General features: G+C 42.1%; 1 protein-coding gene across 1 annotated transcript in view; it reads left to right on the forward strand.

Annotated features, from left to right (window-relative positions):
* The first annotated feature begins 19093 nt into the window (after positions 1-19093).
* ZDHHC15 (zinc finger DHHC-type containing 15) overlaps positions 19094-20210 on the forward strand; it is a 42176-nt gene continuing 41059 nt past the window's right edge. The window contains exon 1 of the mRNA XM_026653081.2: positions 19094-19229. Within this exon, the coding sequence (XP_026508866.1) occupies positions 19094-19229 (136 nt within the window). The remainder of the gene's footprint in view (positions 19230-20210) is intronic.

The raw sequence follows: 20210 nt of genomic DNA on the forward strand, positions 1-20210 counted from the left end.
CAATGACATAGTGTCTTAACACCTCACAATCTTTAATACATCCAGTGTGCCAAAAATGAACCTTCTATCCCTACTGAAATGTAGCAACCATCCTTGCACAAACCCACTTAATTGTAGCAACAATCTTTGCGCACAGTTCTGTACTTGCATTTCCAAACTAGTAGAGGTTGTAAAGAAACAAACTTTTCAGTGATTTGGTGACTGTGATGAAAACTAAAGAAAGAGATTTGAGCTACAAAAAGCAAATGACATTATTGGGAAGACACCAGACTAGAAGTAACCAGAAATTTTAAAGCACATAATTGTAGTGACAGAGTGAGTTACCATAAACCATCTTCTGTTCTCAGTACACAGTCACTTTTATTTAGGTGAACATTAAAATGTATTCTCCCAAGATCAAGAGGCAAATATTGATTGAGATTGCAATGAGTTTGTGGTCCTCCAGAGTAGTTAGTAACCAACTGAATATGAATAATTTATAAAAGGAAAATGTATAGACACATGAGAAGTCTAAACAGGAATTGGCTTGAAATGTGCATCATCTGTCTTGTTCCAAATTTATTTGGCGTGAATCTACTAATAGAACCTAATGCAAGTACAACTACTATTTTTTGAGAATTTCAGAAATAACTAAAAAGAACAGACTGGAGCATTATTTTTTGACCTTTACCTTGTTTCCAGTTTTAAAATATAAAGGTTCAAAACCAAAGTCAGATCCTTAAAAATATGCTAGAAGAATCTCTCTTGCACATAAACATGTACAACTACATAAAACAAACGTGAGTAAAACTTAGAAGTACTGAAAATGAGAGACTCCTTCATTCTGCCATGAGTCAAATGCAGCTGCAGACATATGTTTTCCCTTGTTGGGGTCCATTAGCAAGTGTGGTAACTATTTTCTGGCAGTCATAACGCTAGCCGACGTATATGTCCATGGATCATAGTGAGCTGAAACAGAATTTCAGGGGTGAAATCCCACTGAATAGCATTAAGGGCGTTGTTATGTATCACCATGCTAATAAAACTAACTGCAATTTAGCAGGAACAAAAGTTGGCAAATATGACTTAATTTAGTCTGCCAGTATTTATGATCACGCTTGGGGCTCATCAGCATTAGGAAAAAGAGAGAACCTTGTGAGTTATATTATGTTCTGAAAATTTCAAGCCAAAGCTTGTCATCCACACAGCATTTTTAGAAAATTCTGTTTTTCTCACAGATTATTACTGTATTGATAACAAGTTGTACCTTTCTTAGGGCCATCAGCTATTATTCACTGTCCATTATATTGTTAGTAGTCAGACTCAAACTAGCTGAAGTTTATATGACATAAGAGAAATTTTACTTTGGATGGCAACAGCAGGCTGATCCCGGAGCAGAATTGCTACACTCACTTTCTGCACTCTGAAGACTTATGGTGATTGTTTTTAAAGGGTTGTACTGGCATATATGAAGGATAATTATTGTGGGATTAATGACTTTGTGTAAAGAGAAACAGGAGAAATATTCATCATCAGTGTAACTTCACTGTTTTTGCTGAAATTGCACCAGAGATTAATTTGGCCCATTGTTTAGTGCTTGCTATTACTCTGAGGGAAAGTTGAGACAGATTACTTCCGTATATAGAGAGGGAGAGAGGAAAGAACAAAGACTTATGCTAGGAATAAAGAACAGTTTGAAATATATATAAAAATCTATCAAATCTTCTCCACTATCTGGTTAAACGGAGTATCTCATGAAGAATAATATGGTGGGAAATAAAGACAAAGGACAAAATCATGACACTATTGAAGTCGCTAGGAGTTTTGCTGTTGACATCAATGGAGCTAGGATTTCACACAAAGACATGAAGGTGGAAAGAAAGTTCCGGACTTAAGACTATGTGGAGCATATTGTCTTTCTTCCTGAGTGCTTTGATTACTTACTTGCTTCCTTCACAAACCAAGAGTCTACATGAAACTACAAATGCCAAGTCTCTATCAGACAATGAAAGCAAAGCAGATGTGCACAAGAACTTAAGAAGACAAAAGAATAAATGAAGAAAGTGGACACTATCTTTAGAATAAATAGGCTAAAGGACCGGAATAGTTTACCTGGGGAGCTGTATTAGAACAGAGAATGATAAGAGAGGTAAAGAATAATGTCACTAACTGAAAGGGTCTTAAATGGACTATAGAGGTTTTCTGAAGAAGACATGTCAACTAGATAATGACCCACACACACAAATCTTCTGGTGGAGTACATCCTTCCCAGCTGAGATGAGTGAATATAAACATGAGTGAAAAGGAGGAATGTGATCGAAACAGCAGGCTACGGCAGAAAGAAGATCATGACTGACTTATGAGAAGTGTTTAAAAGACTGAATAAATTCTTTTGCTTCACCAATGACACCCCTGGCATATAATTCAAATCTTAACCCAAATCCCAAACTAGGGAGTTTTAAAGAATGGGAGAGCCACGGAATACAGACAGTTGGCCAGCTGCTCAGCAAGAAACTGTTCTAATCTATTTGGAAATCAAAACTAATTTTCACTGGCCCGCTCTCCCATGGTAACAGTAACTTCAAGCTAGGAATTCTATGTCTTAACATTCTGGAAAAGTTGTTTTACACAGAAAGCTAGCTTTAATAAAAGTGATGGTGTCTGGTGTCCCATCAATTAGGAAACAAACATTTATATCAATCTTTGCAGACAACTTTACTTTAAAAAAAATGCCCATATATGACATGCTGGAAAAAGACAAATTACATCAGAGGAATGGGATTTGACCTGGAAAAGGGGACTGGCAACCTCAGTCTGTAGCACAATTAAAGGAAATTTCTTTAAGATACTGGGCTTAAATTGCAGCAAGGGAGCTTTAGGTTGGACATTAGGAAAAACTTCCTAACTGTCAGGGTGGTTAAGCACTGGAATAAATTGCCTAAGGGGGTTTTGAAATCTCCATCATTGGAGGTTTTTAAGAGCAGGTTAGACAAACACCTGTCAGGGATGGTCTAGATCAGGGGTCTCAAACACACAGCCCGCGGAGTTATTTGCTGCGGCCCGCCAAGCTCCCCGCCCCCCCGGAGTTATTTGCTGTGGCCCACCAAGCTCCCCGCCCCCCCCGGAGTTATTTGCTGTGGCCCGCCAAGCTCCCCGCCCCCCCCGGAGTTATTTCCTGCGGCCGCCAAGCTCCCCTCACCTGCCCCTCCCCCTGCAGCGCGCTGTGTCCCCACTCCTCTGCCTACCTCCAGGTGCTTCCCGCTGCCAAACAGCTGTTTGGCAACACTTAGAGCTTTCCAGGAGGGAGGGGGGAGGAGCAGGGAGCCACATGCTCGGGAGGAGGCAGAGAAGAGGTGGGGCAGGGGCGGGGTTTTGGGGAAGGGGTTGGAATAGGGGCAGGGAGGTGGCGGAGTTGGGGTGAGGACTTTGGGGAAGGGGTTGGAATGGGGCGGGGAAGGGGTAGGAAGGGGAGGGGCCTCATGGAAGGGGTGGAGTGGGGGCGGGGCTGGGAGCAGAGGGGGGCTTTTGTATCATTATATGAAAAGGTGTCAGTGATGCGGCCCTCGGGCCAATGTACTAGTCCTCATGTGGCCCTCGTGGTGATTTGAGTTTGAGATCCCTGGTCTAGATAATGTAGTCCTGCCATGAGTACAGGGGACTGGACTAGATGATCTCTTGCGATCTCTTCCAGTTCTATGATTCTATGATTCAATGGTACTTAACACCAATCAAGTTAAAGATATAGATTGAATGGGGATAAATGTTGGAGGAATTGTGGTGAAAGAGGAGATTTTATGCATATGTGGTGGACATGCAGAATCACTAGAGTATTGGGATGCAATTCTTAACCAGATATTACAAATTGTTGGCTATCCCTTACCAAATGATCCCTTGGTAATTCTCCTTAAAGAGAAATTAAGAATTCATCTCAGGTCCTAGTAGCTGCTAGACTACTAATAGCCTCTCACTGGAAAAAGAAAAATAGTCTAAAACTAAAGGAATAGTTACAAAATGGGGCAGGTTGTTGTTATGGAAAAATCAATGCACCAATTACACACCCAGTAAAATAGAGGACAAATAGATATTTGATTACCATTTATTCACTATTCAGTCAAAGATAATTAACCTAAAAAAAACAAAAGCACACTGCCCAATTTTTTGAATATTAACATTTTATAGAGGTTTCACTCAGTTGAATAAAATTTAAAAAAAACCAGCATGTTCTGGGTAGGGTAGAGAGCCTTACTCTGTGATAGGGAGAGATATGATGGTTGTATTGTTGTATAACATTTTTCTAAACAAAAGCTCACTGTTGTAATGATTATTCACTTGTCTCTGATTTTTACATGGCAATGATTTGTGAACCTGTTAAAACTTCCTAAATAAATTAATAGGTTTTTTAAAAACAAAGACTAAATAGGTATAGTTCAGCTACATGACAAGGACATGGAAATCTTTTCTATGTATTTGAAGGGTGTGAATATCCAGGAGGCAGCAGAACTCCTATAAACAGCATAATGAAGACTCCGTGTCTGCTCGCTCCTCCTACAGCTTCAGTGAGAACTACAAGCATGGCCATGCTGTTCTCATTCTGTCCTTGAGATTTTTCCTCACGTCAGCTGCTTCAGGAGTAAAGCTGTCAATTTGAAATGTGTATCTGTACAGCCTGCTGCTTTCCACATCCATATGCACAATCCCCTAGAATCCAAGGCAAAGATACTATTATACTCAGATGTTAGCAGGCCAGATACAGTTAGAGACATCTAGCAGCATGTTAATAAAAGGCCTGATGAAGAACAAAAAATAAATAAACTTGCTATTGCTCTTGTAAGAATTGCTGCCACCAGGAAATTTAAAAAGTTGCTTGTGGCATATGCTGACTGCCTACATCCACGCACTGCTTTTCATCGTTGAAATAATAGCCACCATATCCAAAGAAAATTGTGTAGGCTGTGGTGAGTTAACAAAGTAAATCCTTCCTGGTAAATCCTGTGCATCACTGATGTTACTAAACATTTGCTATAACTTTAAAGTGAACTTTCAATGAATCACATAATTGCCTTTATTTTCATCTTGGAAAGACAATATTTAATGTTTCCCTTTTACCTCATTTCTACTATGCTAAGCAGACTCAGGTTTTGCAGCAGCTTCACAAGAGTCATAGAATCATAGAATATCAGGGTTGGAAGGGACCTCAGGAGGTCATCTAGTCCACCCCCCTGCTCAAAGCAGGACCAATTCCCAACTAAATCATCCCAGCCAGGGCTTTGTCAAGGCTGACCTTAAAAACCTCTAAGTAAGGAGATTCCACCACCTCCCTAGGTAACCCATTCCAGTGCTTCACCACCCTCCTAGTGAAAAAGTTTTTCCTAATATCCAACCTAAACCTCCCCCACTGCAACTTGAGACCATTACTCCTTGTTCTGTCATCAGGTACCACTGAGAACAGTCTAGATCCATCCTCTTTGGAACCCCTTTTCAGGTAGTTGAAAGCAGCTATCAAATCCCCCCTCATTCTTCTCTTCTGCAGACTAAACAATCCCAGTTCCCTCAGCCTCTCCTCATAAGTCATGTGCTCCAGCCCCCTAATCATTTTTGTTGCCCTCCGCTGGACTCTTTCCAATTTTTCCACATCCTTCTTGTAGTGTGGGACCCAAAACTGGACACAGTACTCCAGATGAGGTCTCACCAATGTCGAATAGAGGGGAATGATCACGTCCCTCGATCTGCTGGCAATGCCCCTACTTATACAGCTCAAAATGCCGTTAGCCTTCTTGGCAACAAGGGCACACTGTTGACTCATATCCAGCTTCTCATCCACTGTAACCCCTAGGTCCTTTTCAGAAGAACTGCTTCCTAGCCATTTGGCCCCTAGTCTGTAACAGTGAATGGGATTCTTCCGTCATAAGTGCAGGACACTGCACTTGTCCTTGTTGAACCTCATCAGGTTTCTTTTGGCCCAATCCTCCAATTTGTCTAGGTCCCTCTGTATCCTATCCCTACCCTCCAGCGTATCTACCACTCCTCCCAGTTTAGTGTCATCTGCAAACTTGCTGAGAGTGCAGTCCACGCCATCCTCCAGATCATTAATGAAGATATTGAACAAAACCGGCCCCAGTACCGACCCTTGGAGCACTCTGCTTGAAACCGGCTGCCAACTAGACATGGAGCCGTTGATCACTACCCGTTGAGCTCGACACTCTAGCCAGCTTTCTATCCACCTTATAGTCCATTCATCCAGCCCATACTTCTTTAACTGGCTGGCAAGAATACTGTGGGAGACTGTATCAAAAGCTTTGCTAATGTCAAGGAATAACACATGCACTGCTTTCCCCTCATCCACAGACCCAGTTATCTCCTTATAGAAGGCAATTAGGTTAGTCAGGCATGACTTGCCCTTGGTGAATCCATGCTGACTGTTCCTGATCACTTTCCTCTCCTCTAAGTGCTTCAGAATTGATTCCTTGAGGACCTGCTCCATGATTTTTCCAGGGACTGAGGTGAGGCTGACTGGCCTGTAGTTCCCCGGATCCTCCTCCTTCCCTTTTTTAAAGATGGGCACTACATTAGCCTTTTTCCAGTCATTCGGGACCTCCCCCGATCGCCATGAGTTTTCAAAGATAATGGCCAATGGCTCTGCAATCACATCTGCCAACTCCTTTAGCACCCTCAGATGCAGCGAATCTGGCCCCATGGACTTGTGCTCATCCAGTTTTTCTAAATAGTCCCGAACCACTTCTTTCTCCACAGAGGGCTGGTCACCTTCTCCCCATACTGTGCTGCCCAGTGCAGCAGTCTGGGAGCTGACCTTGTTTGTGAAGACAGAGGCAAAAAAATCATTGAGTACCTTAGCTTTTTCCACATCCTCTGTCACTAGGTTGCCTCCCTCATTCAGTAAGGGGCCCACACTTTCCTTGTCTGCCATATTTACTGTTCTTTCTACACATCGGGATGGTTTTTTCCTGCAACCTCAATAAGGATTCTTTAAAATACAGCCAGCTCTCCTGGACTCCTTTCCCCCTCATGTTATTCTCCCAGGGGATCCTGCCCATCCCTGAGGGAGTCAAAGTCTGCTTTTCTGAAGTCCAGGGTCCGTATTCTGCTGCTCTCCTTTCTTCCTTGTGTCAGGATCCTGAACTCGACCATCTCATGGTCACTGCCTCCCAGGTTCCCATCCACTTTTGCTTCCCCTACTAATTCTTCCCGGTTTGTGAGCAGCAGGTCAAGAAGAGCTCTGCCCCTAGTTGGTTCCTCCAGCACCTGCACCAAGAAATTGTCCCCTACACTTTCCCAAAACTTCCTGGATTGTCTGTGCACCGCTGTATTGCTCTCCCAGCAGATATTAGGGTGATTAAAGTCTCCCATGAGAACCAGGGCCTGCGATCTAGTAACTTCTGCTAGTTGCCGGAAAAAAGCCTCATCCACCTCATCCCCCTGGTCTGGTGGTCTATAGCAGACTACCACCACGACATCACCCTTGTTGCTCACACTTTTAAACTTAATCCAGAGACTCTCAGGTTTTTCTGCAGTTTCATACCGGAGGTCTGAGCAGTCATACTCCTCTCTTACATACAATGCAACTCCCCCACCTTTTCTGCCCTGCCTGTCCTTCCTGAACAGTTTATATCCATCCATGACAGTACTCCAGTCATGTGAGTTATCCCACCAAGTCTCTGTTATTCCAATCACATCATAGTTCCTTGACTGTGCCAGGACTTCCAGTTCTCCCTGCTTGTTTCCCAGGCTTCTTGCATTTGTGTATAGGCACTTAAGACAACTTGCTGATTGTCCCGCTTTCTCAGTCCGAGACAGGAGTCCTCCCCTCTTGCACTCTCCTGCTCATGCTTCCTCCCGGTATCCCATTTCCCCACTTACCTCAGGGCTTTGGTCTCCTTCCCCCAGTGAACCGAGTTTAAAGCCCTCCTCACTAGGTAGCCAGCCTGCTTGTGAAGATGCTCTTCCCTCTCTTCGTTAGGTGGAGCCCGTGTTTGCCTAGCACTCCTCCTTCTTGGAACACCATCCCATGGTCAAAGAATCCAAAGCCTTCTCTCCGACACCACCTGTGTAGCCATTCGTTGACTTCCACAATTCGACGGTCTCTACCCAGGCCTTTTCCCTGCATAGGGAGGATGGACGAGAACACCACTTGCGCCTCAAACTCCTTTATCCTTCTTCCCAGAGCCACGTAGTCTGCAGTGATCTGCTCAAGGTCATTCTTGGCAGTATCATTGGTGCCCACATGGAGAAGCAGGAAGGGGTAGCTATCCGAGGGCTTGATGAGTCTCGGCAGTCTCTTCGTCACATCATGAATCCTAGCTCCTGGCAAGCAGCAGACCTCTCGGTTTTCTCAGTCGGGGCGGCAAATAGATGACTCAGTCTCCCTGAGGAGGGAGTCCCCAACCACCACCACCCTCCTCCTTCTCTTGGGAGCGGTGGTCATGGAACCCCCATCCCTAGGACAGTGCATCTCATGCCTTCCAATCGGTGGAGTCTCCTTCTGCTCCCTTCCCTCAGATGTATCATCTAGTCCACTCTCCGCATTAGTACCTGTGGAGAGAACATGAAAACGGTTGCTCACCTGTATCTCCATTGCTGGTACATGGACGCTCCTCTTTCTTCTTCTGGAGGTCACATGCTGCCAAATTTCTTCACCGTCCCTCAGTCCCCTCTGCGCAGCCTGCTCCGATTCTTCAGAACGTTGTGCCCATAGAAGCATATCCTGACATCTGTCCAGGAAATCTTCATTTTCTCGTATGCAACGCAGGGTCGATACTGTTTCTCCAGACCTCGAACCTTCTGTTCCAATATGGAGACCAGCTTGCACTTTGTACAGACAAAGTCGCTGAGGACTAAACCACAGAGTACATTATGCTAAAATGTTGGGAAGGCTACAATAACCCATTGGATATAATTGTGTTTACCAGAGCTCAAATACAGCTATGGGGGGAAAGAATAAAGGAGTTTGGCAAGACTAACGTAAAGATTTAAAAAATAAAGCATGGAATACAGCCAATCCAGAAAGCACTGCACACCCTCCTGAAGTGCCTACGGAAGTATTGTTACAAACCTAGGAACTAAGGGGGAAAAAGCATAAAGAAAAAAACAAAGGAAGGGCCCACTTATTTCCTGAAGTACAGTGGTGAAATGCCCATTGATTTCAAAAGGAATTTTGTCTGCGTAGCTGAGTATGGAATTGCGTTCACACCGTTATTATAAGAGTTGCTGATGGTGACCCCTCTATTGAGATTGCCTAACACTTCCCATTATAAAAGATTCTTGCGGGTTGTTTTTTTTTAAAGAAGTTCTGAGCACCTCCATTGTTTGCAGCAGGCCACTGATATTCAGCAAGGAGGCAGTCACTGGACGACAGAAGTGCCTTTTCTTTGGCCCTGAAATTCCATTTTGATGTAGCTGAGTCATAAACAGCCAGGGCCGGCTCCAGGCACCAGCTTGCCAAGCAGGTGCTTGGGGCGGCCACTCCGGAGAGGGGCGGCACGTCCAGCTATTCGGCGGCAATTCGGCGGAAGGTCCCTCACTCCCGCTCGGAGCAAAAGAGCTCCCGCCGAGTTGCCGCCGCAGATCGCGATCGTGGCTTTTTTTTTTTTTTTTTTTTGCGCCGCTTGGGGCGGCCAAAACCCTGGAGCCGGCCCTGTAAACAGCTAAAAATCACAATTTCTCTTCTCTCACTTGCATGCCTCTGGAAAATTTTGGCAGCATGCCAAAATAATAACTGAACATGAACATTTTGAAGAGGGAGGCCCATACAGCCATCAAAGCAGCAGACATTTGACTAGAAAAAGTGGGAACTGCTGTAGAAATGGGGAGAGAAACACACTGGGCTCCCATAGCGACACCCCCATTACCTTGCAAATGGCTCCAGCACCCCATGCCACCCCTCCAGTGACACCACCTGGGACAAGAACGCTACCAGATCCTGGGGGGTGCAGAAATCTAGGCCTCTTCCCTGTAATCCCTTCTGGACACAATGCATTTCCTCTGTAGCCCATTTCCTCCCTCACTGGGAGCACCACATGGATAACAGAGAAAACGCCAGACCAAGTTCTCTCAAGCCTTCTTCTGTTGCCCACTTGTGAAGTTAGTCACATCGATCAAGTGGTAAATGTCTGTGCTGAAGGTTTAGAGTTCAAATCCTGCTAGTAATGGGGGTATTGTTACAGTTGTACTCAATAGAATTCGATTTTACTTTTTACAAAATCTAGGAAATTGCATACAAAAAACTATGTTAAAAGAATGTTATTTAGGTTGCAAAGTCAAGCACTTAGAAGTTAGAAAATGCCATATTTATGGCTGCAGACGTCTTCTAACGTTTGAGTGCTTGACTTTGCAACTTAAATATCTACTTTGCAAGTGTCTCTAAGCAGATTTCCTAAACCTCAAGAATATATGACAACAATAATCATGGGGAAACTATTCTGAGAACAATCACTGGGAAAAGGTATATATGCTATAAAGCATGATAAAACAGGTGGTCTTTTTCAGTGCCCAGGATGTATGTTAATGCACCAACCACCACTGAAAACTGCATATTTAAATTTCATGTCAAAAGAGATCAATCAGCTACAGAAGAACCTCAGAGTTACAAACACCAGACTTACAAACTGACCAGTCAACTACACATCTCATTTGGAACCAGAAGTACACAATCAGGCAGCAGCAGAGACAATAAAATAAAATAAATCAAATACAGTACAGTACTGTGTTAAATTTAAACTACTAAAAGAAATAAAGGGAAAGAAGCATATTTCTTCTGTATTGTAATGTTTCAAAGCTGTATTAAGTCCATGTTCAGTTGTACGCTTTTGAAAGAACCACCATAATGTTTTGTTCAAAATTATGAACATTTCAGAGTTATGAACAGCCTCCATTCCCCAGGTGTTCATAACTCTGAGGTTCTACTGTATTGGACTATGATAGACTCTCACAATAAACAATATTATGTGGACTCCAGCACCCTCTAATGGTCTGTTCATGTTTTTTATTATGCATGTTGTCATAACTATAAGAGGAAGGGTAACAGCCCTCCTGTGTACAATACTATAAAATCCCTCCTGGCCAGAGACTCCAAAATCCTTTTACCTGTAAAGGGTTAAGAAGCTCAGGTAATCTGGCTGACACCTGACCCAAAGGACCAATAAGGGGACAAGATACTTTCAAATCTTGGTGGGGGGAAGGTTTTTGTTTGTGCTCTTTGTTTTGGGGAGAGTTCGCTCTTGGGACTAAGAGGGACCAGACATCAATCCATGCTCTCCAAATCTTTCTGAACAAGTCTCTCATATTTCAAACTTGTAAGTACAGCCAGGCAAGGCGTGTTAGTTTTATCTTTGTTTTCTCAACTTGTAAATGTACCTTTTACTAGGGTGTTTACCTCTGTTTGTAATTTTGAACCTAAGGCTAGAGGGGGTTCCTCTGGGCTCTTTAAGTTTGATTTCCCTGTAAAGTTATTTTCCATCCTGATTTTACAGAGATGATTTTTACCTTTTTCTTTAATTAAAAGCCTTCCTTTTAAGAACCTGATCGATTTTTCCTTGTTTTTAGATCCAAGAGGGTTGGATCTTGATCCACCAGGAGTTGGTGGGAGAAAGGAGGAGGGATGGTTAATTTCTCCTTGTTTTAAGATCCAAGGGGTTTGGATCTGTATTCACCAGGGAATTGGTGAAGAGTCTCTCAAGGCTACCCAGGGAAGGGAATTAGCACATTGGGAGTGGTGGCAGTGGACCAGATCTAAGCTGGTAGTTAAGCTTAGAAGTTTTCATGCAGGCCCCCACTTCTGTACCCTAAAGTTCAGAGTGGGGAAGGAGCCTTGACATATGTGTCCTTTACAGTTACATATGCAGTGTTGTCGGAGCCGTGTTGGTCCCAGGATATTAGAGTAACAAGGTGGGTGAAGTAATATTTTTTTATTAGACCAATTTCTATTGGTGAGAGAGACAAGCTTTCGAGTCTACAGAAAGTTCAAAAACTTGTCTCTCTCACCAACAGAAGTTGGTCCAATAAAAGATTTTACCTTACTCACCTTGTCTCTCTTACAGTTACATACATAGTGATCATGCTTGTAATATTAGGAGACAAAATCTTGTACTAATAACCACCTTTCCATTTGGTGCCAATTAACAAAATTGTAATCTGCAAAGCAGTTTTGCACACAATTGATGCTCACAAAAATGGAGATGTATCTGTTCATTTTGTTGGCCAGAATTACTGTGTCAAATTATTATAAGCTCTAAAGTGGGGGTGAGAGGACTGAGAACTCTGAAAGAGCAGGAAGCAAAGGGGAATTAAAAAAACCATGTCGCAGTGCAAGTAATTTGAATTTAAACATAAGAGAGAGACTAGAGCATTGGGAAAAACCAAAACTTTCTAACCTCTATAGGGGAAACGTGTCCCTATTCTAATTTGTTTTTAATATTAGTGGTAGGCTTGCCAACTTCCCCAAATCTAGTCTACCCATACTTATGGAGACAGATCTGTAGTTGATGTAAATCAATGTATGTTGATTTATATTAGCTGAGGCTTTGGCCCATAGTCACCTGACTTTATTTTAGGCCTTCCAAGGTAGCATCATAACATTCTGTTCACATTGTATGCTTCAGTGTGTGATAACATGGTCATTGTGTATAAATGAAATTGCATGATATAAGGTGCAAGAGTCACGATATAGAGTTGCAATTTTGTGCCTAAATTATTTTCTTCAATAAAAAAAAACAAAAATAGGTCTTCGGGAGGTGGAGGGGTGGGAAAGGAGCAGGTTTTTAATGTGAAAATATGACCTTTACTAGACAGGTTTTAAAGATGATAAAAATATGGTTCTGATATATTAGTACTAGCCAAACACATTTTACACTTATAACATCATCTGTCAAGTAGCTGGAAAAATTAGGAAGAAAAACAAAAGTATGGATAAAATATGAACTTCCCTCCCAAAACCACCAATCCAAAACAAACAAGACCTCTTCTGAGGTTTGAAAATGTTCAGCTGACTGTAATTTATTTGTTAATGTTATTTAGTAGTCTTGATCCCAACATCCATCAGTCCTACAAGCCTCCTGATACTACAGTGATGGAAGCTAGAGAAATCAGATAAATCCCAAATTTACCAAAGTCTTATGCAATATCCAAAACCTTTATAAAGTTGGGGTTTCTTAAAAACAAATGTCATTTTCCATAAGAATTTCAGATACAGGACAAGATAAGAATTTTGATAACAGAGATCCATGATTCAGCAAGTAGGGGGTTATCTGTATAATAATCCTCAACCTTAACTATAGCAACTATATGTCTTTGTCAAGGTCTGTAAGGTGCGATAAGTACATTTAACGGAGACTTCAAATATGTAATTGTATACAATAATAAATCCTGTAAACGATTGTATCTTCTCAATAATTCTACCTACAATTCAATTTAGACACATGAATTCATTCAAATGCATCTCAAATAAACAATCCCTTTCCCAAACTCTTTATAGCATGAACACATCTTTGTCAGTTTTGATTTGTGCTCTGCTTGGCACTAACCATGAAGGCTATTCAGAAACTTCAGCTAGTGCATCATGCTGAAGTTTGTGGAGAAGGCTGGTGATAGCATATAACACCTGTGCTCCACACTGCACAGGCTACAAACAAAGTTCTGGGTGAAAATAAAAGTGCTAGTTTCTAGCTATAAAGCCTTCATAACCTATCTCCTAACCAGCTCTCCCTCTGCAACTTGCTCTGCCATTTCCATTTGTCTGGAATGCTTAATCTAACCATCCCAAGGATGAGACTTGGGGAAGCTGGGGCAGAGCATTCTGAAGGAACTCAAATGTGAAATTGCAGGACTACTAACTGTAGTCTGTAACCTATCATTTAAATCAGCTTCTCTACCAAATAACTGGAGGATAGCTAATGTGACACCAATTTTTAAAAAGGTCTCCAGAGGTGATCCCTGCAATTACAGGCCGGTAAGCCTGACTTCAGTACCAGGCAAATTGGTTGAAACTATAGTAAAGAACAAAATTGTCAAACACATAAATGAACTTAATTTGTTGGGGAATAGTCAACATGTTTTTTGTAAAGGGAAATCATGTCTCACCAATCTACTAGAATTCTTTGAGGGGGTCAACAAGTATGTGGACAAGGGGGATCCAGTGGATATAGTGTATTTAGTTTTTCAGAAAACCTTCGACAAGGCCCCTCACCAAAGGCTCTTACGCAAAGTAAGCTGTCATGGGATAGGATCAGAGGGAAGGTGCTCTCATAGATTGGTAACTGGTTAAAAGATAGGAAACAAAGGGTAGGAATAAATGGTCAGTTTTCAGAATGGAGAGAGGTAAATAGTGGTGTCCCCCAGGGGTCTGTACTGGACCCAGTCCTATTCAACATATTCATAAACGAGCTGGAAAAAGGGGTAAACAGTGAGGTGGCAAAATTTGCAGATGATACAAAACTACTCAAGATAGTTAAGTCCCAGGCAGACTGCGAAGAGCTACATAAGGGTCTCTCAAAACTGGGTGACTAGGCAACAAAATGGCAGATGAAAGTCAATGTTGATAAATGCAAAGTAATGCACATTGGAAAACATAATCCCAGCTATACGTATAAAATGATGGGTCTAAATTAGCTGTTACCACTCAAGAAAGAGATCTCGGAGTCATTGTGGATAGTTCTCTGAAAACATCCACTCAATGTGCAGCGGCAGTCAAAAAAGCGAACAGAATGTTGGGAATCATTAAGAAAGGGATAGCTAGTAAGACAGAAAATATCATATTGCCTCTATATAAATCCATGGTGTCACGTTGCACTCTATATGATTTTATAAATATCTGCTAATGAGTGAATATAATGTAACTGGAATATGCTTCATGCAAAAGGTCTCTTGTAAGGTATCATTACAAAGCTTATAATCTACTGAGTGTGGTCATCCTATTTGTATAAATGTATCACTCGTGTATCAAAACTAGAAATATAAAATATAACTCTGAGGGCCTATTGTAATTATGCAAAGTGTGGGCCATTAATGGTGGTTTGGAATCTTGATGGCTCCCATCAACCAGGACAATTGACTGTGGATGGCTCTGTTTGCAGGCAAGCCTTCCTGTGGGTCAGGCTGGGAGGAATGAAGGCTTGAAGTCTTACAGTGATATGTGATTATGTCACCTGAACTGGAATCCATCTTTAACCTGGTGTCTTTCCATTGAGAAGGAGGGGGTGGAAACCCAGAGGGACAAAGGATTCCTGCCTTATGCAAAATATATATAAATGGGTGGAACAAAACAAAGGGGAGAGACATCATGAAGAATCCCCTAGCTACCACCTGAGCTGGAACAAGAGCTGTACCAGGGGAAAGAATTGTGCCCAGGCCTGGAAGGTGTCCAGTCTGAGGAAAAAACTTACTGAAGCATCTCTAAGGATGAGATTATCTGTATTCAGTTTGATTAGACATAGATTTGTGTGTTTTATTTTATTTTGCTTGGTGACTTACTTTGTTCTGTCTGTTACTATTTAGAACCACTTAAATCCTACTTTCTGTATTTAATAAAATCACTTTTTATTTATTAATTAACCCAGAGTATGTATTAAGACCTGGGGGTGGGGCAAACAGCTGTGCATACCTCTCTATCAGTGTTATAGAGGGTGAACAATTCATGAGTTTACCCTGTATAAGCTTTATACAGGGTAAAACGGATTTATTTGGGGTTAAACCCCATTGGGAGGTTACATTTACACTTCTGTAAGCTGCTTTCAGGTAGCCTACAGCCAGGGGTGAAAGTAAGTCCAGTGACTTACTGGTACGCTGGGGCCAGCTCTGGCCCCCGGAAGGGGTGGGGCCTAGGGCGGAAGGGGCGTGGCTGAGTGGAGTCAGAGCCAGCCCCAGCCCACCCTGTAAGGTAAGTGAACACCAAGGGAGCAGAAACTGCTTCTGTAGTTGGATAGCCATTCACAGTCTTTGTTTAATCCTGATCTGATGGTGTCAAATTTGCAAATGAACTGAAGCTCAGCAGTTTCTCTTTGGAGTCTGGTCCTGAAGTTTTTTTGCTGTAAGATGGCTACCTTTACATCTGCTATTGTGTGGCCAGGGAGGTTGAAGTGTTCTCCTACAGGTTTTTATATATTGCCATTCCTGATAGCAGACTTGTGTCCATTTATCCTTTTACGTAGTGACTGTCCAGTTTGGCCAATGTACATAGCAGAGGGGCATTGCTGGCACATGATGGCATATATAACATTGGTGGACGTGCAGGTGAATGAACCGGTGATGTTGTAGCTGATCTGGTTAGGTTAGGACCATCAGATCAGGATTAAACAAAGACTGTGAATGGCTATCCAACTACAGAAGCAGTTTCTCCTCCCTTGGTGTTCACACTTCAACTGCTAGCAGAGGACCTCACCCTCCCTGATTGAACTAACCTCGTTATCTCCAGAATGATTCTTGCCAGCATATTTATACCTGCCCCTGGAAATTTCCATTACATGCATCCGACGAAGTGGGCATTCACCCACGAAAGCTTATGCTCCAATACATCTGTTAGTCTTAAAGGTGCCACAGGACTCTCTGTTGCTTTTTGTAGAGGTTGTTGAGGCCCAGAGCATATTCTCTCCTTATTCTTGGATAACGTTTTTGCTTTTAAAATGTAAAATTAACTGAGATATAAGTGTGTGTGATGATTAAAATGTTAATGCTTTATTTTTGACTTTTTCTCTTATAGTACGCACACGAGGTCAACCTATGATAGCATTATCTCAGCGGACCAAACCCAGGCAAAACTCACATTGACTTCAAAATGCGTTTTCTGAGTAAGGTCCTCAAAGGATTTTCATGGATGTTTTTCTTCACAGTTACATTTCCATTTCTTCTCATTCTTACACATTACAAATGTGAGCTGGTTTCAGGTTGGTGACATTTAAAACTCTAGGCATAAAGTACCTCAAGTTTTAAAGGTGAACTAATGTGAACACTCACATCTTCCTGGATCCTTGGCCTCCATGCCAGTCCTCACCATAAGTGTCTCCCTCTAGTCCAGGGGTTGGCAACGTTTGGCACGCGGCTCGCCAGGGTAAGCACCCTAGCGGGCCGGGCCAATTTATTTACCTGCTGACGCGACAGGTTCGGCCAATCGCGGCCCCCACTCACCACGGTTTGCCGTCCCGGGCCAATGGGGGCAGCGGGATGCCGCGGCCAGCACATCCCTCGGCCTGCGCCGCTTCCCGCCGCCCCCATTGGCCCGGGACGGCGAACCGTGGCCAGTGGGGGCCGCGATCGGCCGAACCTGCCGCGTCAGCAGGTAAATAAACTGGCCCGGCCCGCTAGGGTGCTTACCCAGGCGAGCCGCGTGTCGAACGTTGCCGACCCCTGCTCTAGTCTTACCCAGCTTTCCAAAGACACACACACACCTCGGCCTACTGCCTCACATCCACTACACATCCTGAGGTAGGGAGGAAACAAAACCTGTTTGAGGCACTAAGACCCCAATCCTACAAGGATTTACACATACTTAACTTTATGGCCTGTGAGTAGTGCCACTGAAGTCACTGTACATGCATAAATCCTTGCAGAATTGGGGCCTGAGATGCTTTAGTGCTAAAATCTTGTGGCAGAAGTCTGACAGGGGATCTTAACTAAGCTGGGACAGTGTATGAAGGGAAGGAAGGCTTTTGATAGCCCACTTGGGGGGTCTTGCTATGGCAAGCAGTTTCAGAAGACTGTGTAAGGTGGGGGCTATTCCTTGATTATGCTGCAGATAAAAAAATATGTATTTTCAGTGTTCTAGTTTCACATGGTAGCTTTTTTTCTAGAACAGTTTCTTTACATTGCAGGCAGTTGAATGGTTGTGTAATCAATCAACATTGCTGCAGAATTTAGAGCCAATATGCCAAGTACATGTGGCGTTGGTCAATGCATTTCAGATAAACCTGGTTGAAAGTTTTCAAATGTAAATATTTTTTTTTATTAAAAATGGTCTTTTTCAAAAATTAAATTTTCATTTTTTGTTTTTTTCCTTAATGTTAATTTTTTAAAATAAAAAACAAAACAAAATTGCCTTTTCAGTTTTTCTTTAACCTCACCTTTTTTGCCCTCTGATTTTCAGGAGCAAAATGGAAAAAAGGCAGAGAAAGGAGAAATAAGGGGGGAAAACAGAAAACCAAAAATTTTGAAGATGAAATTTTTCAGTAAAAATGTCATGAATATTTTTTATCTAATTCCTTTTCAAAACTTTGAAACAAAACATTTTTGAATTTTTTGAAAATTGTCATGATTTTGTTTTTGTTTTTGTTCAGCTTTAATTACAGAGCTATTCACTACCCATAAATTTTGTTAACTCAGAGTTAAGATTGACCAACTGTATGCCTTGTACCTTCCCAGAATGTCGACGTCTCCTATATTTAAACTTCTGAAAACGAGGAAATACAGAATTAAGATATTCACCAGCCCCTGACCCTAATGCTGTGGCACTACAAAGGGGCAGTAGTATCACTAGATTTAAGGGTACACCAGAATTTCCATTTTAATAGAGGTGAAATGGTCTGCAAAACTTTTCTCTTTTGGGTTAATACATCATTTAAAACGTGTATTGTAGTTTGTGCATAGCTTGATTTTTCTATAGCATTTTGTAGGGAGAAATGTAATTTGAGGTTTGCTATATGACTGTTTTTAAAAGGGCAATGTGACTGAAAATATTTTAATGTCTGCTATTTCCTTCAGACCTCTTTTTCATGGTATTACTGCACTTTGAGGGATGAAATTGATATTGACTCCTTGATTTGTGTAGACTGAATAAATTATTGTAGAAAATTGAAATTTGTTCCATATTTATATTTCATGATAAACATAAGATACTGGTTTTGCCTAACAGCAGTATCCTGGTGCCACATAAATCAATGTTGACTTTATACTAGTCCTTAGAATAGGGCTCTTTATTATGGATGCAGTTCCTATTGTTACCCTGTGATCATGCTGAAATTATTTTTCTTTCATCACACTAAGTCCTATTGGTCAAGAAACTGGTGAGACATATAAGAAACAAATACATTAACCTAATGTTACTGCTTACGAGAGTCTTTCATCTTCTATTTAATAAATGCTATTTTCCATGACAATATTTCTAAAGTAAAATCTGAGCATGCATATGGATGAGCACTTGGAGATATCAGCTTTTAAACCGGAAACTGTGCTCTCAGGGCACAAATTAAGCCATGAAGAATGCAGACAGAGAGCAACTAATATGCACAACATGCATTCTCAGAAAACTGCCAAAGGTAAGCAAGACTCAAAGTTGCAGTATATGGATGGTGCTCAGGTTCAACAGCTACAGCATGCCATTTTAAACCACCCATTTATTCTGATGTCAAGCAGCCTACAAACACTGTCTTACAACAGAACCCCAAGTCCTGCTGCATGTGCACAAATGACTTTCTTAGCCTGTCATCTTGGCTCAAGCTACATTTAAATCCAACTTTTACCTTGAATTATTTTTCAAGTATTGGTTCCCTAAAAGGGGAGTGGGTACCAGACCACAACTGAGATCAATCTCAGGCAGCTGGTATCAATTTGGGGAGGACCAGAGCCATAGTTTGACCCTTGGGTATGTGCAAAAAAAGTTATTAGAACCATAAAATTTTGATATCACATGATTTTTTCAGGGGGGCTATTTCTTGGGAACCTCTTGCTCAAATGACCTAAAATCTGAATCACTAACTCTCTCCCAGAGCCCCAGGAGACACAGTAATTGTAGAGGACTTACAAAAACTGGCTATTAATAAGTAAATTAGTTTCAACCTTAATTATAGTGGTGCTCCTGCTCCACTGTAATGGTAAACTGCTGTTCACTTGACAGTGTGTTAGTGCTATCTAGTGGAGAGTTTGCTTTCCTATTGTAAATACCTAGCTGTTGAAAAACACACAATGCACCTGGTGTGCCTCACATAGTGTGATAAATTACTAAATGTATCTTAAAACTTCATGAGATGAAAGATTTTGCAAGGTATTTCAGTGAGAGATTTATCTCACTGATCATTTTATTTTTAAATCTTATTTATAAAATGAAGTTAGTGCCAGCTCTGGAGCAGGGCTGCCCAGAGGATTCAGGGGGCCTGGGGTCTTCGGCAGCGGGGGTCCTTCTGCTCCGGGTCTTTGGGGCACTTCGGCGGCGGGTCCCAGAGCGAGTGAAGGACCTGCTGCCGAATTGCCGCCGAAGACCCGGAGCGGAAGAAGCCCTCGCTGCCGAATTGCCGCTGAAG

This window comes from Terrapene carolina, unplaced genomic scaffold (assembly GCF_002925995.2).
Source record: "Terrapene carolina triunguis isolate 2854851 unplaced genomic scaffold, T_m_triunguis-2.0 Scaffold131, whole genome shotgun sequence".
In the NCBI taxonomy this organism is placed as follows: domain Eukaryota; kingdom Metazoa; phylum Chordata; order Testudines; family Emydidae; genus Terrapene; species Terrapene triunguis.